Source organism: Prionailurus viverrinus, chromosome C1, assembly GCF_022837055.1.
Source record: "Prionailurus viverrinus isolate Anna chromosome C1, UM_Priviv_1.0, whole genome shotgun sequence".
Taxonomy (NCBI): domain Eukaryota; kingdom Metazoa; phylum Chordata; class Mammalia; order Carnivora; family Felidae; genus Prionailurus; species Prionailurus viverrinus.
In genome coordinates this window covers 111222203-111244654 of record NC_062568.1, presented here as the reverse complement: position 1 = coordinate 111244654, position 22452 = coordinate 111222203, and the positions used below count along the sequence as shown (strand labels likewise).

Here is a 22452-nt window from a genome sequence, read left to right as displayed (position 1 = left end):
GTCCATTATATATGTGAAATATAGAGAGAAATTTGCAATTTCTCAAATTTCAGAGCCACCATCAAAGCCTCCAATAAAAAAGTGTTTAATAAAATTTCTAGTCTAACATATAAAACTTAACCTGGAGATAAAACCTGGAGAAGAAAATTAAATTTGAAGTGACAGACTCTTAGTTTTCAGGGTATGTAAAATAATTAGCAGTATGCTCGTGAATATAAGGTATAGTGCCTTTAAGTTAGAAATTTAGAGCATTCCAAGTTAGTTTGGAAGATAGTATTTTGTTGCATTGTAAAAGCTTAGGAAAGTGTGTTCCCTCACAAAAGAGAAGTTCTTTTATCATCATTGATCGAAAAACAAAAAACAGAAAGAAAGGTGTTTAGGGTAAACTTACAGGGCTCTACGTAGGATAACTTATTCCAATATTTTCTATAAATTTTTTTCACCTTTATTCCAGTCCCCCCACCCAAAGCTTTCAGCATTCTAACTCAAATTGGTAAAAGGCTGAGCAACCACTGAAGTTCCCCCAACGGAGCTAGAGCAGGCTGAGCTAGCTAAGAATAAGAAAAGGAAAACACCTATGTAATGGAATGTTGGGATGAAATGGGCATTCTTACTTTGTCTCCATCTAACTCCTGATGAAGTCAAAACTGTGGTATTCTGTCCCTGAATGAATTAAAGAGAAGATTACCTAAAAATGCAGATGTGGCATCAGAAAGGCTGACAAAGGTAAGTGGAGGGAAGAAAGTGTGAGATAAAAGCCTTTAAGACCAGGGACAGTCACTTTTTCTAGTCCTCCCTTACCTTACTCCTGGAACCTAGCACAGGAATCCCCTGGGGATGTGAGGCAGCATTGCCATCCAAGCCACCAAGAACAATATGGAAAGGAGGACCTGAACTCCTACAGCTGAGCTTTCTTCAACCACGGGCTCATTCTCTGGCCCAAAGCTCAATGTGAAAACAATGTGAAAACTGTATTTTCTTAATCTGTCGTTGAGTGGGACATTCCTTCTCTTTGCAGGGAAAAAAAATAAAAGATTCTGATCTCTACTGTGGTACAGGGAATATTTTCCAAAATAAGCATGATAGGATTGGGATGTCCTCAAGTGAATCAGCATCCAGGATTCAGTGAGTCGCCAAAGCGTAGGGGGCGTGTTCTTCCACAACCAGTATTGTGGATGACACGGTTCTGGGGCTGGTTTGAAAGATGGGGTATTGGAAATGCCTATTGTACACTGTCTGGCAGGGAATCTCCAAAAGTGCTGAGTGGTGGATATACCTCTTTGTAGGTCAGACTTTATGGTACAGGGTACAGGAACTCCATCCAAAGTTAACGCAACATTCATGGAACAAGTCATAAGATTAACTTGTTAGGGCAGCATGCTTACTACCTTTTAATACTTTAACAAGATTGGCCTGGGTCATTGCAAGCACTCTGGCCTGAACTTGCAGATGACAAGAGATGGAATGTAGGTGTGAACTGCTCCTGTTCACCTTATCTGTAGCAAGGGTAGTGAATGGTCACTGTTCGTGCAGAGCCTTTCATCCATGGAGGTCTGAGCTCAGAAGCAGGTTCTTTGGTCTTGGAAGAAGAAACAAAGATCTAATCTGTCACCAGAAGGAATAGTGAGTTGCCTCTGTCTGAAAGTCCAAAGACATGACTTCTTGGCATAGCTCTTGTCAGGACTAGCTGTATAACCATGGACCCACCGTCTAATCTCTTTCAGGCCCAGGTTACTCAGTGGTCAGAAGAGGAGTTTTAATAGGTTGGTTGCAGAGGTGAGAACTAGATCTCAAGCTTCTCTAACTTGGGTAGGTTCTGTAAGACCTGTTCTACAGACCCAGGAAGTATCAGGGCAGATTTTCCTTGGTGTTAAAATGAATTAACCATCATAAATCCTCCATTTTTAGAAGAAATGAGTAATGTGGGCCACAGGTCTTAATCTAAAATTGGATGGACAGTCTCTTATTAGACAGATGTGGAGAGGAGGAAAGGCCCTAGCTCTGTTCTGTCCAATATGGCAGCCACTAGCCATGTATGGCTAGTTGAATTTTATTTTAAATTAAAAATTTAGTTCCTCAATCATGCTAGCCACATTGCAAGTGCTCAGTAGCCACATATGTCTGCTGTATTGGGCAGCACATCCATAGAACTGCAGAAAGTTCTGTTGATCAACACTAAGACCTTTGCCCAGACCATGAATTTCAGCTACTTGTCCCTTATTGCAAGGCATAGATGTTTGTGTTCTACGGTGACGGTGTTCATCTTTAAGGAATAAAAGAATGTATTATGGGGCACCTGGGTGGCTCAGTCTGTTGATCATCCAACTCCTAATTTCTATTCAGGTCATGATCTCAACGTTTGTGAGATTGTGCTCCACTGACAGCATGGAGCCTGCTTGGGATTATGTCTCTTCCTCTCTCTCTGCTCCTCCCCTGCTTGCATTCTCTCTCTCTCTCTCTCTCTCTCTCTCTCTCTCTCTGTCTAAATAAACTAAAAAAAAAAAAAAAAAAGAACGTATTAAAACCCACTTGGACAAAGACGTATAAGAAACCCTTCAGGCAAAAGATGTTGGCATTGAACAAGAGTTTCAGAGAGATAGGGAGGTTAAAGGAAGGAATTAGGAAGCACCCAAATCATTCTGTGCCTTGAGTCTTGACTGGACTTGAGCTTCTGTAGGACACAAAGCCCCTAGAGGGGTGTTCTTCAGAGAGATTGTCACCCCATGCACAACTGATCCCAGAGATGGGAAAGTATGAGAAAAGTCGGGCGCCCTTAATCCCAAGTAAATACAGACCCTCTGAGCACTCATTAGTGGGGGAAAAGATTAGTCATGTTGGGCCCATATCTCAGAAGAGAAAGTCATTACATTGCCAGACTGGCAGGACAGAGAATAATTCAGGCTTTCTGGAAATAGGTGAGAGGGATGATCACCCTATCTAACAGCCAGCTTCTCAGGTACAGGTCTGTGCAGTCAAAGCCAGAGAAGGTTTTAAGACTTAAGTTGTATGTTAGTCCAATGCTATACTAATAGTGATAGCAAAAAAGGCTTTTCTACACATCTGGCACACTGATCCTGCCTTCAGCCCTGCTGGCTAGGGCGTCACGCATACAGAGAAAGAAAGAAATCAGAGGCAGGTGCAAAAAAAGTGTAATTGTAGCTGCTATCTGAAAGCCACCTGTGAAAGGAGTCACCTTTTTCTTCTGGACTCACTTCCAGGTGCAGCTGCAGGGGACGATACTGAAGATGCTAGTACCGAGTTCACCGACAGCATCGAGGAGGAGGCTGCACACAACAGCCACCAGCAGGTAAGTCCAAGTCAGGTTCTGGGTTCCCAGGGTGGAAGGCTCATAGCCCTTTGGGGTCTGGTGGTCTCCTGCAGCTCCTGCAAACCTAAAGTAAGAAGCTATCTTTTACTAAAAACCAGTTTCCAGTCTTCTGCCCCCCCAAGCTTCCCAGCCACCTTGCCAACCCCCGTCCTCACTCCACTTTTCTCTCCAATCTACTTTTATTTTTTACTCCTTCTATCTCTTGCTCCCGCTCCCTGAACCCTCCTTCCCACCCTTGCCCCCATGTACCATCTATAGCTTTAGCGTCAGAAGAATCTTTACATACAACAAGGCCTTGGACAGTTCCCCTCTTGGGTTTTTGTATCTGAAACACCACAGAAGACAGGGAGTCATCGGAGGGCTGATCGGGGAGGTGCAGGCCTAAGACCTGCTTCAGGAGAGTGCTCTCTGAGAACCTCCGAGAGGATCAGAATGCTTCCAAAGTAGGGATCTGTCCTGGTGAAATCTTGTTGTGCAAAAGAGAAGTCTGTTGGGCGACCAACAGACCATGCAGGTTGTGACATGCCAGTGACCAGCAGGTGACACTTCAAGAGCAAGCCCCCATCAAACCTCAGAACTTGGTACCCAAGGCTGAAACACTGTTCCCACCAACCATCAGTGAAGGTGTAAACCAGCACGTTCTCAAGCTCAAGAGTTGAATGTCCTGGACCTCAGAGATTAAGTCACCAACAGTGACCCCATGGCACTCACTGGCACTCCTCTGTGTCTCCACCTTGCCCAGTGACATTTAGCAACCACGTCTCCTAGATGGACCATGCCTCTGAGTTGTTAAGGAGAAAGTGGAACATTGGTATCTGTCCTTCTGCAGAAGTAGCTGGGCTTTTCCAGTGATGGCTTCCTTGGAGCTATTAGGAAAACTTCAGGGGAAATGAGGCTTTCTGGGTTGGCCTCTATACCTCCTGTATGAGAAAAAGAGCCCACACGAGCATTCCTCACATCTCACGGAACTTGTCACAGTCTTCGGTTCTTGAGGACATGAGTAGTCCTCAAGTAGGTAGTTGTCTGAGATCCCTCACATCCTCAACACAGTTTCTTTACCTTCCACCAAGCTCCCCTTTTTGTTGCTTGAGCTGTACCTGACCCTCACGTCTCCCTCGAGATCCTGCATGAGTTCCTCTTCTCCTTTTGCTTGAATAGCTTCTTCTGAGTCCCCCTAACCAATGCTTGTGACCTGAATGATGTATACTACTGCCCCTCCAGACAGATTCCTCTGCTTCCCATGCCCTGATGTCCCTGAGGAGCTTTGGGGAGAAAAGGGGGATCTGCAAGATAAGCAGATGTCCACTCTAAGACAGTTCGATTGGGATGTCTGCCGGTCACTGGTGGTTATTGCTGCTGTGGACCCGATTAATTCCAGAATAAGTGAACAAGAGACACAGATGTGAAGAAAGCCAGATTCTGACTAACACGGTCTAACCTGTGTGTGGTAGCACAAGCCCCTTGCTCTCATTCTCAGCTGTGGGCAAACTGGTTTGTAGAGTTGTTCTTCCCAAACCTTCCTTCCTATAGCCTAGCACGTAGCAAATGACCAGACCACATTTTGAGGAGGTCAGTTCAACCCTGGAATAAACCTTTACATTGGAGCATGTATATTTCCCTTGCAACGTCTGCCCTATTACTTGGCAGTAATACTTAATAAATTATTAGTTAACAGACATTTAGATTAGGGCTTGACTCATGATAGACAAAGTTTTATACCTGCTGGATGAAGAATGTCTTGGGTAAGCATCATTTTCTTTCCATCATCTGTCCTTGAAAATATGTCTCCAGTTTGGGGTAGGAGGAACCTTGGTGTATGAAATCATTGTAAATTCACTTCAACTTTTCTGGAGTTTTGAGGGTGTGACTCTCCTGCTACCAAACAAATAAAGCTTCTTTTGTCATAACTGTTCTGTGTCAAGATTCTCAAAACTGTGTTTGCTGCTTTCCAGGGAAATAGTCCCTTATAATTAGTCTCTGAGTTCCTCCCTGCTGTGTCCTTGGAAGGTAGACTTTACTCAACACCAGACTACCTTCCTACCTCAGGCATACACATCTTCCCCTAACAAGCACATCCAACTTGGTGTTCCTTCCAAGGCAAGAGCTATCTTTTGGCCACAGCAAGTTGCTTCGTTCTTATTTTTAGACTCACTCACCCCAGGAAGTCTCAGGTCTATCTATATTGGTAATTTTCCCCCAGGTATCTCCCACAAAATCCCATTCTCAAGCAAATGTAAGTCTATAAATACCTGGGAAGCACCTGTGAAATGAATCAAGCAGTGCCTTCCTTCATTTTAACTTTTGCAGTAGAAAAAAGCTAATCAAGAATCGAGATTCAAATGTGACGAAGGAGGAAAAAGTCAGTAGACTTAGAGTGAAGAATGTGAGGAACAATTATTTTGAATGCCCTCCATGCTGTGTGAGAACTGATTTACATGGTGAGACATAATGTAATTGGGCAAAAAACAACTCATTGCAAACAAGAGATCAGACATGTAGACTTCTCTGGGGTAAAAGGAAACCCCGCATACAACAAAGTTTATACCATGGAAGCTTTACAACAGATGAGTTAGGAAATGGTGCAGGGTGGTGGAGGAGGAACCTGTTAGATACAACTAACAGTAGGCCTAAAGGATCCATACTACCACCCTACAGACTGGAAACCCTGGGGGTTTATTTGGGATAAATATAGAAATATTAACTTTCCATAGATGGGAAAGAAAAACTGTTGAAAAGGCTAGATTCCGAGTCATTTTTCATGCATTTGTATTTCAATTTTACAGATAAGTTAGCCAAAGTAAGCTTCCTTTAACGTGAAAATAAGAAAACCCAAATTAGCCTGGGAACAAATCGTCTCTCTATTTTCTGATTTTTAAGGGGGAAATTAGACCAGGTGGGCCTTCAGGTCCCTCCTGGTACTGACATTCCATGGTTCTTAACTTTCTTTTTAAGGAAACTAGGCATATTTCAGTCAGTAGAAGATAACATACATCCAGAAAGGTACTTTAAAAATAGGTGAGACATTACAGGGAGACGTTATTTTCAAGCAGCAGGAGCCCTTAAGTTTTAGAAAAGAATAAATGTGCCCATATTCAAAGTCGATGGCAGTGTTTATTGAAGTTAGTTGGAAAGGGTTTATATAGAAAGGTAATATCACATAGTTTAAATGAGGGATTGAGGTCCTAAATTTTCAAAAGTGGTTTTTATCCAGTCCCCCTTTCCTGATTTTTGTCCCAAATGCTTGGTGGCACACGCGGAGATAGGCCAGTCTAACTAAGCCCAGCAGCAGACCGTAGAGACAAATGCCAGGCTCAGAACCCTAGGAATGCTTAGGAAATGAGCAACTGTGTCCATGCATGTTTCTTCTTTCTTTTCCTTTGCAACCTCAACTGCCAGTGCTGCTCACCGCCATTGCACATGCACGTTGTGAATCAGCCCCACCCCACACTCACAGCCTAGATTTCACCATGCTCGGTTACCAGCCAAAGTCAATGGCTCTGTGCCAAGCCAAGCAGCTCAATCATTGATCCACTTAAGCTGCTCTGGGCTCTGTTCTATTCAATATATTTGTGACCTGAATGAAGGTATAAAGCATATGATTAACTCCACAAATCATCCCCGGTCAAGTGGCTACTCCTTCATCTCTGGAGATGCACATCAAATATTTTGAGGACTTTGACCCTTGAGAAATGATTCTGTATAGCCAGAATGAATTTACAAGTGACAAGTGTAAGTCACACTATTGACACACATAGAGGAAACAACATGACCCAGAAACAGCTGTGGGAGAGAGGTGGGAAACTGGGAGATAACAATAGACCTGAAGCTGAGTAGAATCCCAGAGTGCAGTCACAGAGAGGAAAATGAAGCAGCATGACATTGGGATGTATTAATATTGGACAAATGTACAAGAAATCCTTGCACTAAAATAGTCATACACTGAGTAGGTTGTCATACTCGGGTTTTGGTTTCTACACTTTTAAAAGCCTAGGGAAAACTGGAGAGGAACAATAAGAAAGCCTTCAAGTTAAAACAATTCTCCTTTGAGGAAAAACTATATAACCTGCTTGAGTTGACACACTGAAGAGTAACTTCAAAAAGATCCTCAAAAAACAGAAAGTTGTTGGGGTGCCTGGGTGACTCAGTCAATGGAGCCTCCGACTTTGGCTCAGGGCATGATCTCGCGGTTCGTGGGTTCAAGCCCCGCGTTGGGCTCTGTGCTGACAGCTCAGAGCCTGGAGGCTGCTTTGGATTCTGTGTCTCCCTCTCTCTCTCTGCCCTTCCCCTGCTCATGCTCTGTCTGTCTGCCTCTCAAAAGTAAATAAACATTAAAAAAAAATTTTTTTTTAAATAGAAAGGTGTGCTGAAATTATTTCCACCTTGTTTTCTTCTCACGAGCTTAAATTTGTAGAGAGTTTGGCTGGCAGCATCAGCACCAGGATAATAGCACGTGACATTGGCTGCTGGGCAGGTGGCCTCACCAACTTCTCCGTCGTTGGAGGGCATGGTTCTCTTGCTGCTCGTGAAATTAAGCTTCTGTTTTACCTGTGGCTGAGTGCTTTCCGTCTTAGTCATCCTTTTTAGAGTCTTAGGTACAGACGTGGCCTTCGGCTTTAAGTGCTGGTGTCTCAAGCTGTGCTCTTTGCAGTTGAGGACTCCAATGTTGGGAAGTCAGGGAAGCTTCCTGACTTGTGAGAAGACTCTCCTCGCTCTGTCCCACGGGGAGGGAACAATCACAGCATCCACGCTCTCCAGTCCTGTTTACACCTCATGTGTTGGTATTTGCTTTTATTTATGAAGTGCTTGTGTCTTTTCCTCACCTACCTCTGGATGCTGCTCTTCCTGCCCATGGCAGTAATTCTCCCCACTCTCCTGGTGTCTTCCCCACCCAAACCAGTGCCCAGGACCCTTATGGCTGAGGAAGTCCTTAGGGGGAGCTCGTTTTAGGGCCGTCTTTTTTGTTCCCACCAAAGTCTGCCTTTGCAATCTGATGTTCCTTTGGGATCCCCCTTCATGACCTAACTTCTTTAAATTATGCTTTCCTTTCAGCTCATCAAGGTGGCTTTGGAGAAAAGCCTGGCAGCTGCAGAGACCCAGAACACATGTCTTCCCCCTCCTTCCTTGACAGGAGGGGATGGTAACAGGGGTCTTCAGGAGGAAATGCTCCACCTGAGGGCTGAGATCCACCAGCACTTAGAGGAGAAAAGAAGAGCTGAGGGGGAACTGAAAGAGCTAAAGGCTCAAATTGAGGAAGCAGGATTCTCCTCTGTGGCCCACATCAGGTAGGACACCCCCCAGAGAAGGAGAGCCTGCGGTGGAGAGGCCACCAGAGCCAAGGAGCTCACCTTGCTGCAGCCAAGCATTTGTGCTTAGGGCTTTTGGGCCCACAGCCCAAGCTCCATGCACGAATGGCTCAAATTCTTTATGGAAAAGTTAATAATATTGGATAATAGTGATTATCAATAATTACCATTCAAATTATTTAAATGTGGTCTTAATTCAATATAATAATGCCCATTATTAGCCATACAGTCACAAGTGAAAATCTCCCAGTTGTAGGACAGGCATTGCTCTTTGGAACTGACTGGATCATATGAGGAATCTCCTGCTACCCACGATGCTTCACTATTACATGCAGGGCAGAATGGTCTGTGGAGGAGAGTTTATACAGGGGGCCCCTTCATCCCCACGCAGCTCTCCCTCAGCAGTGTAAATCCTTAAATCATGGAATAGCAATTTTAATCATCTCTGCTGTTTTGTTAGCTTTACAAAAGTGGCAGATAGCTGATTCACTGGCTAGATGGGCCACTCTGTTTTTAATGGTGTTTTTTCAAAAGATGCTCCAGGATCGTGCCAATGATGTACGGCTAATCCTTTCATTCATTCACCCCTGAGGGTCATAATCCTCATGTCCTATTGTTTAGAACACAGCGGTGTAAATCTAATTCATGCCCTACTGTTTTCCCTATTATGTGCCACTGAGTCCTCAAATGATATTAGTGCTGAAGAGGACCTTGGCATCTAGATTAATCCTTATTTCATAGCCAAGGAAACTCTGGTCTAAAAAGTTCTAGTAACTTGCTCAAAGTTGCATAATAGTCCATGGCTAGACCCCTGCCTTCCAATTTTTAATATCTGAGCCTTTTCTTCTATGTTGTATACTTTGCCAAACAATTTTGGAAATATTCTTGTGAGCATCCTTCATGCTGGTTCTTTTACTCTGAATTATTGTGATATTTATTTCTACTTAAGTGAAAGCATACTTTTTTTCAGTTTTTGGTTTTTTTAAATTTTTTAATTTATTTAATGTTTTTATTTATTTTTGAGACAGAGACAGAACATGAGCAGGGGAGGGGCAGAGAGAGAGGGAGACACAGAATCCGAAGCAGGCTCCAGGCTCTGAGCTGTCAGCACAGAGCCCGATGCGGGGCTCGAACTCATGGACTGTGAGATCATGACCTGAGCCAAAGTCGGACGCTTAACTGACTGAGCCACCCAGGCACCCCTGTTTATTTTTTTAAAGTAAGCTCTCTGCCCAATGTGGGGCTTGAACTCACAACCTCGAGATCAAGAGACGCACCCTCTACCGACTGAGCCAGCCAGCTGCCCCAAACATAACTTTTCTCTAGCCTTTTTTATATGTAAACTTGGTTAAGCTCATGGGTAAGAACAGTACATCTCTTTTGATACTACAGCTGAATATACACTCAAACCACATGTCAATACCTTCATGGATTATTTTCTTTTTTTCCCTGGAGTTACTAACCTGAAACTCTGGTTTAGTTCTTCACCCAAACTTAAGAATCACAGATACTGTAGAAGCTAGGATCTATCCATCTTTGGAGACTTCATCAGTTACTATCATGAAAACAAAGGAATTTTCCCCCAAAACATGAAGCTATAACATAATATCAAGCATTGTTTTCCATACTATACATGCATTCCCTTCTCTCCCTCTTACACCTCTGTTTTGGCAAAAGCCCTATCCCCCTTCTTCTCCATTGAGGAAACTGTCTCATGGAGAGCCTGTCTGATTCCTATGTCCTAAAGAATTCTCTTCCTTGATTCTCACTAGACAAGCCCTGCTCTTGATTCCAAGACTTCAGGATTCTAAGAAACCCAATCGAGGGGGGTTATCCAACTGCTAATCCTTCTGGGTGTGAATTACTTGTTTCCTTTGCCCCTTCTAGTCAGTGGTTCTCAATTTAGTGTGCTTAAGAATCACCTGCAGAACTTAAGTAAAAAGTAGATTGATAGGCCTTAGCTCTAAAGTTTTGGGTGTTTTTTTTTTTTTTCTTTTAACAAGCACCTCATAGGATTCTATGTTAGTGTTTTTCAGGTTTGCAGCTAGTACAGCAGGATTAAATGACTTCTCTGTTTCAGACCCTGAGTTAATCATACCATATATGCAATTTCATTTCAGCATCCAATTACTTCAGTAGGTATGAGTGATCCTTATTTTATGCAAAAGGAAACTGAGGCTCAAAGAGGTTGAGCAAAATGCCTATTTAAATTCATTGCCTTGCTAAAGCCATGTTTTTTATTGCTTCCATCCAACCCTGCTGAAGGGTTTAGTGTGAAGAAAGGATGGGGCCTAGAATGTCTTAGTGAAAATTAGTTGTTTATCTGTTTTATTTCTTCCATAAATATGAATGTTGTCTGTGGCAGGCACTGTAGAGGCTCTGGGGATACAGAGTGAACAGGACAGAAAGAGTCCCCACCCTCCTAAAGATGATCTATCACAAGAGTCAGGCATAAAGCAAATAATTACAGAAGTACATTTGAGGGGCACCTGGGTGGTTCAGTAGGTAAAGTGTCCGACTTTGGCTCAGGTCATGATCTCACGGTCCGTGGGTTCGAGCCCCCCGTTGGGCTCTGTGCTAACAGCTCAGAGCCTGAAGCCTGCTTCAGTTTCTGTGTCTCCCTCTCTCTCTGCCCCTCCCCTGCTCACACTCTGCTTGTTTCTCTCCCTCAAAAATAAATAAACATGTAAAAAAAATATTTTTTTTTTAAATTTTTTTTTTCAACATTTATTTATTTTTGGGACAGAGAGAGACACAGCATGAACAGGGGAGGGGCAGAGAGAGAGGGAGACACAGATACGGAAACAGGCTCCAGGCTCTGAGCCATCAGCCCAGAGCCTGACGCGGGGCTCGAACTCCCGGACCGCGAGATCGTGACCTGGCTGAAGTCGGACGCTTAACCGACTGCGCCACCCAGGCGCCCCAAAAAAATATTTTTTAAAGAAGTACATTTGGTTGCAGTTCTGACTAGTATTATTTATTTCGTGTTTTCCTAGGTCCCCATCTCTCATCCAGTGGTTGGAAACTGATGATAATTAATAGATAATTAATAATAAATTTGCCCTTGGCAAGGTCTTTCTTTCTTTCTTTCTTTCTTTTCTTAACCTTGTTTATTCCACAGGCCACTTAAAATTAGAATAGGAGGGCTCCACGACATGGGTAAAGACGGAGTGTGTTAAGCCCAAGGCTTTTAGTAATTGTGTTGCCACCAAGGAGCGGTGGTAGTGTGGGCAAGGCTCGCTCTCTTCCTGAGCCTTGGTTCCCTTGTCTACGGTATAAGGGAGCAGCTGTAGGCCTCTGAGGTGGCTTCATGCTTTGGGATGTCTCTGAGTCTCTGCTGGACTGAGACGGGGGGTGCTGTCGGGACCTGAGGCAGAGACCAGAAGCAGCCCCTGACTGTGTGTGCTTTCTGCAGGAATGCCATGCTGAGCCTTTGCCTTGAGAACGCAGAGCTGAAAGAGCAGATAGGAGAAGCAATGTCTGACGGATGGGAGATAGAGGAAGACAAGGAGAAGGGCGAGGTGACGCTGGGAACTGTGGCAACCAAGGGGGGTCTGAATGAGAGTAGCCTTCAGGCTGAGTTCAGAAAGCTCCAGGGAAAACTGAAGAATGCCCACAGCATCATCAGCCTCCTCAAAGAGCAGCTGGTGCTGAGCAACAGGGACAGGGATAGTCCACTTAGTCCAGAGCTCCTCGTGCGCCTGGCCCAGGAGATCGACAGGATGAATGCAGAGCTGGGCTGTTTTCCTGAGAAGTCCCGATGCCAAGAAGAGGAGCACGTGACCACGAAGCCCTGCCCCAGGCCCCAGAGCCTCAACCTTGGGGCTGCCCTTGCAGGGGCTGCCGATCAAGTAAGTGCGGAAATAGATGGAATGAAAGACCCTTGGAGAAGGGCTGGAGGCAACACTTCCGTCCTGTGGGTCAGGAGGGACTGAGGGAAGGGCAGCTTTGCACCACGAGCAGCAGCAATGTTCCTCACGCATTCAGCCTTTAGAAAGGCTTTTACAACATCATCTCATAAACATTACTTGAGTAATTAATTTCTCATATGTATTTCTGGAGTGCTTACTTTTCCAGATAACATTGGCAGCAGGCAGTAGGAGCTGATCTCTGCCCTTTTAGTACTCAGAACAGTGGGGAGGGAAGGCGTGGAACAGATTATTTCATAGGATGCGGTTTAGGGATGCCTGGAGTTAAGGCAGCCCAGACAAGTGGTGTGTAATGACATCTCTCCCTTATCACTGCCAGTTTCGTCACAGCTCATCACAGGTGTCTGCTCCTGAGGCTCAGGAGGGGCTAGTGGGGTCCTCTTAAGGGGAGGGGCTTTGCTGAGGGTTCAGTAAATGGAGAATGTAGAGGATTCTGAGAGCAGGGAGAGACAAGCAGAGGTTTCTACCCCTTCTCCTTCTAACCACTGCATGAACATTCGTGCAGAGCTCCCAGTAGACTCTACTGGCGACGTGCTATGCGCTGTAGACACAGAGATGAATGAAACATTATCCCAAGTCTGCGGGAGCTCGGTCAGGAAAGCAAGCAACTGCCAGTGGCATGAGGCACGCTGTGACAGACCCAAGCAGAGTCCACAAGGTTCAGAAGGGGCAGCGGCAGTTGCTGCACAGTGCGTGAACTCAGACCACCCTGGTCCCTGTGCTGGCTCTTTTCACAGCTGGATAACCAGCCCCAGGCCAGAGACCCCAGGCCTCAGTCAGAATGTGGCCTTCCTGGATCCACCAAGCACCTGCGCTCCCAGCTGGCACAATGCAGACAGCGCTATCAGGATCTCCAGGAGAAGCTGCTGATCTCCGAAGCCACGGTCTTTGCCCAGGCCAATCAGCTGGAGAAATACCGAGTCATGCTTAGTAAGTCTTAGGCCCATCGTCACCAAGGCGTCTGTATTCACCCCGAGAAGCTGTGTGCTCTGCAGACTTCACTTTTCTTCCCCAGACTCGAAACCAGTGTCATCCTGACCCCGGCCCTAGAACTGTGGAAGGTGGATATGTAACTTCAGTCTGCACATGGCAGAGAAGAATAAAGAACAAAGCAAGTTTGCAGTGAGCATTTAGGGAGGAAATGGGCTAACATCTAGGTTTGCTGATTTTTTTATGTTTATTTTTGAGACAGCGAGAGAGAGTGTGTGTGCATGAGCGGGGTTGGAGCTGAGAGAGAGGGGGACAGAGAATCTGAAGCGGGCTCTGTGCTGACAGCAGAGAGTCCGATGTAGGGCTCGAAGTCATGAGCCGTGTGATCATGACCTGAGCTGAAGTTGGGCCACTCAACTGACTGAGACGCCTAGGTGCCCCTAGATTTGCTAATTTTTGGTATAGTCAGCAAAATGTCTTACCTCTCTCAACATAAACTGATAGTTTCTCTCCTTCTCTTGGCACCAAATCATATTCTTCAAAAATACATCATCATCTTTGGTCTAGAATCCATGCTTTCCAGGGGTGCCTGGGTGGCTCAGCCAGTTGGACATCCAGCTTTGGCTCAAGTCATGACCTCATGATTCATGGGTCCAAGCCCTGCATCGGGCTCTGTGGTGACAGCTCAGAGTCTGGAGCCTGCTTCAGATTCTGTGTCTCCCTCCCCCTACCCCTCCCCCATCCACTCTCTGTCTCTCTCTCAAAAATGAATAAACATTAAAAAAAATTAGAGTCTTTCTGATAGAACTTCCTGCAGTGATACAAATGTTCTGTATCTACATCACATCTGCTTAGGAGTCATGCTCATTCCACTTGGGAAATTTCATTTAATGTTAATTAATCTAATATGAAGTAGTCCCATGTGGCTAGTAGCAATCTTACTGAACAGTGAGGATTTAGATGCTTTAGGACTGTATATTAGTTTAGCTCCATTCATGTATTTACTGAACCTCTGTGGGTAAAGCACTTGCTAGTTTCACTGGGGCTTCTAAGGATGATAATATACAATGCCCAACTTAGAGATGTCTGGTCCCTACAAAGCCTCAGTTGTTGTAGGTGAGATCATTGGCAGCAGACATAGGCTCAACCCCGTGGAAGGAAGTCCTGCCTGGAGTGGGTGGTCTCTTCTCCCACTTGAGTCCAAAGAAGCACCCATCCCACTCTGGCCCTGACCTCCTACCCCCTGAGAGCTAGGGCGTGTGCCACTGAGGCTGAGGGTGTATGTGGGAAACTCAGATCCTCTGTAGCACCCTCTGTCTCTTCCCGAGCAGGTGAATCCCTGGTGAAGCAGGACAGTAAGCAGGTGCAGGTGGACCTCCAGGATCTGGGCTATGAGACATGTGGCCGAAGCGAGAATGAGGCCGAGCGGGAGGAGAGCACCAGTCCTGGTAGGAGCATGAGGGCGGGGCTTACCTGTCCACCCACATCTGGGAGATGTTGGCCTGTCCCGCCCCTGATGGGCTGGGGTTGGGGGTGGTGTTGAGGACTGAAGGGGACACAGGACCAGAGAGGACAGGAGAGTCTGGCAGAGAACTCTTGCCCCAAATGAGGCTGAGCATGAGTTTGAATTTCTATAATTAGTTTTCAACATACTGCCATTAATTAAAAGGAAAAAAAAAGTTCCATCCAACAGATTATTAGAAAAAGCTTACTTTTTAATGAAAAGACAAGATGAGCTGTTGGGGACGTGCTAACCCTAAGTTTAAAAAATTGTCCACAATAAAAGGGCTTTGACTGTAGGGACACCCACCAAACAGAAATTGTGAAGAGAAGAAAAATGCTCAGTACAACAGAAGGTGACCAGACCTGACCTGCAGGGCCGTTGGGTGGGTAAGAAATACGGTGTTTGAATGCTAGGAGAGTGCAGGGCCGAATAAAGTTCTGCTTCAACTTTTGCTCTAGTAATGATTAGCCCAGCCACAGAGCGGTTTTCAGCTACCGCAGGATGTTCAGCTCTACTCAGGAAGATGTCTTTGTCTTTTCTCAGAGTGCGAGGAACACCTGATGGGCTCACCGCTGGCCAGCCCCCTTGGGAAAAAGCCCTTGGAGAGCCATCAAGGGAAGCAGGAGTTCCAGGCGTGTGGAAAGTCAGAAGACATCTCTGTCCTCCATAAGGACATCAGAGACCTGAAGACCCAGCTGCAGAACGCCAACAAGATCATTCAGAACCTCAAGAGCCGGGTGCGGTCCCTCTCAGTGACAAGCGATTATTCATCTAGTCTGGAGAGACCTCGAAAGCTGAAGGCCGTTGGCGCCCTCGAGGGATCCTCCCCTCATAGTGTCACTGACGAGGATGAGGGGTGGCTGTCCGATGGCACTGGGGCTTTCTACCCCCCAGGGCTTCAGGCTAAAAAGGATCTGGAGAGTCTGATCCAGAGAGTGTCCCAGCTAGAGGCCCAGCTCCCGAAAACTGGAGCGGAAGGGAAGCTGGCCGAGGAGCTGAGGTCAGCCTCGTGGCCTGGGTAAGGAGGGTACTCTTTGGACCCCTGTTTAACTGATGCTGGCTAAGTTTGTGTTTGAGGCTGGGTAGCCCGGGCGGGTGGAAGAGAGAACCAGTCGGGGCAATCAGCAGAGCACCTGTTAACAGGCTAGGCCTAGATCTGAAGGAAGGACAGGTGGGCCCTGCTGGGAGACAGCAGCTCTCTGGCATTTCATCTCAGGAACCTGTTAGTAAAGTGACAGGATATGTGGTGTAGTAGTAAGACCGGCGTCAGACTGCCTGGGTTCGAATCCTAGCTCTGGCACTTTCTAGCCATACCACTTACTTGGACTTTCTGGGCCTACTTCTTTTTCTTTTCTTAAAAAAATTTTTTTTTTTAGTGGTTATTTATTATTGGGAGACAGAGAGACAGAGCACAAGCATGGGAGGGGCTGAGAGACAGGGAGACAGAATCTGAAGCAGGCTCCAGGCTCTGAGCTGTCAGCACAAAGTCTGGGCTTATTTCTTTACCTATTAAATGAGGATAGTAAGAGAACCTATCTCAAAGCCTGGTTGTTAGGTTTAAAAGAATTAGAACAGGGGTGCCTGGGTGGCTCAGTCAGTTGGGCCTCAGACTCTTGGTTTCGGCTCAGGGCATGATTTCACAGTTCGTGAGTTCAAGCTCCACGTTGAGCTCTGCACTGGTGGCTCAGAGCCTGCTTGAGAGAGATTCTGTCTCTCCCTCTGTCTACCCCTTCCCCACTTGTACACACACACACACACACACACATACACACTCTCTCTCTCTCTCAAAAATAAGTGAGTAAACATTTGAAAAACAGAATTAGTAGAAGCACTTATAATTACATAACACATACTAAGTCCTCAATACTATTTACCAGAACTATTATTGGTATTGGTACTTTGTGTTGAAAACACTGGGTAAACTTCCATCTCGGTATCTGTCCTTGCTATCTGCACTGAGTGTCAAACCACTTAAAAAGCTTAGTGGCCTCAAACAATAGTTTATGTGGATTGGGCTCAGCAGGGTGGTTTTCACTGGGGGCATCTCTCATGCAGTTGCCATCAGATGGTGGCTGGGGCTGGAGTCATCTGAAAGTCCTGAGTGGGCTGGGCGTGGCTTCTTCAATCACACATCTAGTGATGCGGTGCTCCTTGGCTTCTCTCTTTCTCCATGTGGCTTCTTGTCTTCTGGCGTCTTTCTTCCTGGTGGTGGCCTCTCATAGTATGGTTGTCTCAGGGTAGTTGCCCTTCTGCATGGCAGCTGGCTTCCAACAGACCGGAAGTGGTCGTTGCCAGGACAGTTAAGAGCTAGACTTGGCACCGTATCACTTCCACTATAGTATCTTGGTCATAGTGGTCACAGAGCTTGCCCACATTTAAGGAGGTGGAGAATAGCCTCTACCTGCTAATGAAAGAAGAGGCAAAGGCATGTTGCCAGACACTGTGTGGAACCGGAACTTGTGTAATGGCCATCTATAGATGGTCTTTGAAACAGAAGGCATGAAAGATTCCACCCAGACTTAGGACTAAGTCATTGTAATCACTGAATTTATTTTTTAGTATTTATTGGGTATCTATTTAGTGTTTATTGAGTATCAACTGTGAGTCTACACTCTACTAGTCCTGGAAGCAGTATAAACTTTGGCACTGTCTTGACCTTAGAACTTAGGATCTGTTTGGACATACGACTAATATGTATAAAACAGTGTCAGAACAATGGCATACTAAGTTGTTGTCATCATTTGCCAGAGCAGGATTTACTCTTAAATACCATCTTTGAGGGGCGCCTGGGTGGCTCAGTCGGTTAGGCATCCGACTTCGGCTCAGGTCATGATCTCACAGTTCGTGAGTTCGAGCCCTGCGTCGGGCTCTAGTGCTGACAGCTCAGAGCCTGGAGCCTGCTTCACATTCTGTGTCTCCCTCTCTCTCTGCCCCTTTCCTGCTCATGCTGTGTCTCTCTCTGTCTCAAAAATGAAATAAACATTAAAAAATTTTTTAAAAAAATACCATCTTTGGTTTATGTGCCAGAATTCAGCTTGTGGGAGCTCCTTAGAGATATTCTCACAGAAATCTCTACAGAGGCCCCAGGATTTAATATTCACTCTTTTTCATTCTTTTTCCTCTTCTCTCCTGCATTAGGAAATATGATTCCCTAATTCAGGATCAGGCCCGAGAACTATCCTACCTACGCCAGAAGATAAGAGAAGGGAGAGGTATCTGTTATCTTCTCACCCAGCATGCAAAAGATACGGTAAAATCTTTTGAGGACCTTCTTAGGAGCAATGACATTGACTACTACCTGGGGCAGAGCTTCAGGGAGCAACTTGCCCAAGGAAGCCAGCTGACAGAGAGGCTTACCAGCAAACTCAGCACCAGTAAGTTGGCCACAGGGCTTTGGCACACTCTCAGTCACTCCCACAGCCTTTTAACCCATGTTCTGCTTCCACTTCCTTTCCTGGGGCCATTACAGGATCAGAACTGGTTGGTGGGAGGGCATTGAGGTGGAACACATCTCAATGGGTTGGAGAGGCCATGATTGCAACTGCAGAAACTTGAGCACTGGTGGCAAGTGACCTTTAGGGAAGTAGGCTGTATCCACCCAGTGCTAAGCAGGCTGTGTCCACCCAGTGCTAAGAGATCGGAGGACTTCATCATACTGAAAAGAGCCTGACCTGAGAATTGCAAGACCCACGCTGTGGCCCAGATGCTTCCATTAACTTGCTTTGGGCAATGGCTTAGCCTTTCAGTGTCTCTGTTTCTTTGTTTATTGCATGGTATCATACATGAGTATAATTCAAATATAGATAAAGCACCTTGCCCTTTGGACATGGTCTAGGCACCAAATGTTATAGTGCAAAGGCTGGGAATATTGGTTATTATGGGAGCCCTTTACTTCAAAAAAATTTCCTGAGAGCACCCAAGGGAATATAGCAGGATCAGTCTTGGGGGCCAATCATCCACATGCTGGTGGCAGGTACAGAGGTGGGACAGGGCTGTCTGTCATCTCCTCAGAGCAAGAGTGGGTTCTACATGAATGCTATGATGGGACACAGAGCATACATCTGGGAATCCATCTATGGCAGGCTTGGAAGTTAGAATGTTCCAGAGAGAAGCTGGGCAAGTGCCTTTTAAACTTCTCTGCATTGATTTAGGGCAGAGGAAGTCACGATGCTGATACCAGGTCGGGGAGGTCTGCCTGGTGAGCTCAGGAGAGCCTACAGGTCTCCCCTCTGAGGGCACAATCTGAAGCCTCTCTGAGCAATCCTCCTAAGCATCCTGGACATGCACAGAGGAGTCACCATTCTGTACCCACAGAGGCTCCTCCTGTAATGGGGGAAGTGGGACCTGTTTAATTTCTTACCATTTCTTTCTGAATTTGGCTTGCAGAAGATCACAAAAGTGAGAAAGATCAAGCTGGACTCGAACCGCTGGCTCTCAGGTAATTTGAGATAGGATCTGGTGAAGGAATCAGGAACAAGGCCCAGGGGGTCCAGGGTGAGTGCAGCTTCACAAATCAGGGGGCGGGAAATGCTGGTTGTAATGACTTCATTCATTCATGAAACATCTTACTGTTGTGCTTAGCCTAAGTCTTTACTCTCTTTTGATATAATTCTGTTGATTTCCATTTGCATCTTTATTCTCCAGACCCAGAGTCGGTCTGACCTAAAAGTAAACTAACCAGGTTTCAGGGGCCCTTAGCACTCCGAAGCCCCTCCCCAGCTCTCCTCTTGTGTGTTTAAAGACGAGATGTGCAGTGCTGAGTTGGCTTACCCCGAGTTGAGTTGACAGCTAGCTTGATAACCGTCCAATCTCCTCAGGGAAAAAAAAAAAAAGAATCAAAGAATCCATTCATAGGGGAAAGGCCTAGATGTTGCAGATCCCTGCGAGGCTACAGTGCCTTAGGAACCAGTTTTCAACAAGTCACTGCATATAGTCTTAAAATGTATGGTAAAATATGGACTCAAAATCCATTGTAGCCACTAGTTCAGGCCCCTTTGTGTCAGAAGTGTGCTTTGAGACCACATAGTGCTTTTTAAGATACGTGTGGTGAAGAATAAAGTGTTTTATTTTTGTTTTCACACATATGCGCTGTACCCTCAACCAACGAGATGATTCCACTTATACTGCTCTTGGTTGCCAATGGCAATGCTTACCTCCAATTTCTGTGCTTCTCTTCTTGGAGACTGGTAACCAACAGGTGTCAGCCCACAGCTCTGCTGGGGCCACATTTGGAGCAGCAGTGCCTTAGAGGGGTGGCCGAGTGTCTGCCAGTCCCCAGAGTATCACGCGGCCAGTGCAGTGGGTGGCTGTTGTTCCTCCACCCCCTCACCCCACCTATTCTCTGCTCCTAATCAGAGATGGGTTATTTCAATGGTTCTTTGCAGGAATGGTTCCCTTGACTTCTATGGCTTTCCCATGTGCCTTCATCAGGACTAGCTGGTCCGGTGACCTCGGCTTCACCTCTTGTTGCTTCACCCCACAGGCTCAGCAGGGAGCTTCAGGAGAAGGAGAAGGTGATTGAAGTCCTGCAGGCCAAGCTGGATGCCCAGTCCCTCACGCCCTGCAGCAGCCATGCCTTGTCAGACCCCCAGCGCTCTCCCAGCAGCTCCTCCTTCCTGTCTGATGAGCTGGAGGCCTGCTCTGACATGGACGTAGCCAGCGAGTACACACATTACGAAGAGAAGAAGGCACCGCCCAGTCACTCAGGTAGCCTCCACTTTCTGAGTGGTACCGCTTTTACCTAGTCTGAGAGGAGACATCCATAACCAGGCCTTGTAAATCCACCTTGGTGTGTATCGGGCTGAACATGGCTGTGGGACCAAGCGCCAAGCATAGGCCCCAGTGGCTCAGGATCTTTGCTCTGCTCATGACTCTGGAGTTGTCACTGGGTCTCCACTGGATGTGCATGCTGGTAGACCCAAGGTGAACCACAGTGGGAAGAGGGAGAGGATCCTGGCAGACTTTTCTTCCCCACTGTCTCTTGAGCATGGGCTGTCTGACTGACCTCCCTCTTAAAATGGGATATCTCATCCCTCCTGCAGTGATCTTGCTAGCTGCATTTCCTGAACGGTACCCCCCGAGTATCTGTCAGTGTTCACAGATGCTGTCGGGCCTGCCTGGTATTTTGGGAGGCGCCATTTTCATGGTCTGGGCCCCACTTTCACCTCTAAGGCAGCCTGCCTCACTAAGGCAGCTATCTGCAAGCAAGAAAATGAATGCTGCGCACAGGGCTTGTGCTTGGTGCTTTCCCAGAAAGCAAGGCTCTGCCCTGGTACCCCTGGTTAAGTATAAGGCCAGATTCCCGTTCTTTGTGGACCACCAAACATTTTCTTTCATTCATGGGTTTTGTAGATTCCATCCACCATTCGAGTCATTCTGCTGTACTGTCTTCTAAACCATCAGCAACCAGTGCACCTCAGGGGGTTAAGGCCGAACCCAGCAGCAACCCCATCAGCTTGCCAGCTCCCCAGAACCCCCCCCAGGAGGCCAGCCAGGCCCATCCAGGTATGCGACAGCCAACATGGCAGGAGCTTTGTCTCCTCTCCCTCAGCTGCCTCTTTGACTCTTTGTCAGGGACCAGTGTGTCCACTGTAAGGGGCTGGTATGCATCAAATCCTAGATGAAACCAAGGGACCATCCTAGTTCGCTAATTGTGTCTGAGTTTTGTCTTAAATATTTTAGAAAAATAAGAAATCTACAACAGACTTTGACCTGTGTACCCATTTTGACCAGCAGTTGGCCAATCATTTTAAAGCTAAACATTTTCATTTCTTTCCTTCACTTCGCCCTGGGGAGCAAAGAGGCCAAGTGTTTCTCCCAGGATTACAGTAGCCAGAGCACAGAAAGAAATTCACAGCTATTGCTTGCCTATAAGCAATACCCATTTTATCCGCACTGTGGGCCTCAACAGCTGCTCAGGATGCTTCAGCGTCCTCAGCCAAGGGTCTTTTCATGTCACGTGACCATCCGTGGATTTAGCCCTTGCTGTGTACATGATGCATATCCTGGAACCAGTTCAAGGGGTACATCTCATTTACCTGCCCCAGCCTACTTGCCAGGGGTGTGCTGTTCATTTACAGCTTCGCACCAGTGATGGTCGGGAAGGGCAAAGCTTGTCCTTGCCTCCTCCCATGACTGGCTGGTTTGTGTAAGGTACCTCCAGAGAGCACAGTGCTTCCTTCTACTGCCCCATCTCTCCTGAGAACAAGTCAGCCAAAAGCTTAAGAAAGAAATGTGTCTGACTCTGAGCCTGGGCTCCCAAGTTTCTCAGGCAGAATAGGCAGCAGCTGGCCCAGGAAATCAATGGGGAAAAGCTGTCTGCCTAGCACCATGGACATCTGTGTAAATGCTTTGGGGTCAAGCAGAACAGAAGGCCAGGGGTTTCAAAATCAGAATGCCTCCCTGAAGGATGCCTGGCCTCTGTCACTTGGCAATGGGGGTGTCTTTGCGGTGTCGCCC

The 22452-nt window shown here is 46.4% G+C and overlaps 1 protein-coding gene across 14 annotated transcripts in view; it reads left to right on the top strand.

The window, feature by feature from the left end:
- The window catches only part of PDE4DIP (phosphodiesterase 4D interacting protein), a 220405-nt gene that overhangs the window by 175735 nt on the left and 22218 nt on the right, over positions 1–22452 (top strand). For 12 of the 14 annotated variants that reach the window (XM_047869427.1, XM_047869419.1, XM_047869420.1 and 9 more), the window contains 10 exons: positions 3219–3307; positions 8378–8610; positions 12047–12482; positions 13298–13490; positions 14822–14938; positions 15538–16012; positions 18133–18368; positions 19381–19432; positions 20477–20700; positions 21346–21498. In XM_047869427.1, the coding sequence (XP_047725383.1) occupies positions 3219–3307; positions 8378–8610; positions 12047–12482; positions 13298–13490; positions 14822–14938; positions 15538–16012; positions 18133–18368; positions 19381–19432; positions 20477–20700; positions 21346–21498 (2208 nt within the window). The remainder of the gene's footprint in view (positions 1–3218; positions 3308–8377; positions 8611–12046; positions 12483–13297; positions 13491–14821; positions 14939–15537; positions 16013–18132; positions 18369–19380; positions 19433–20476; positions 20701–21345; positions 21499–22452) is intronic. The other 2 variants (XM_047869416.1, XM_047869421.1) reach the window with 1 other exon arrangement.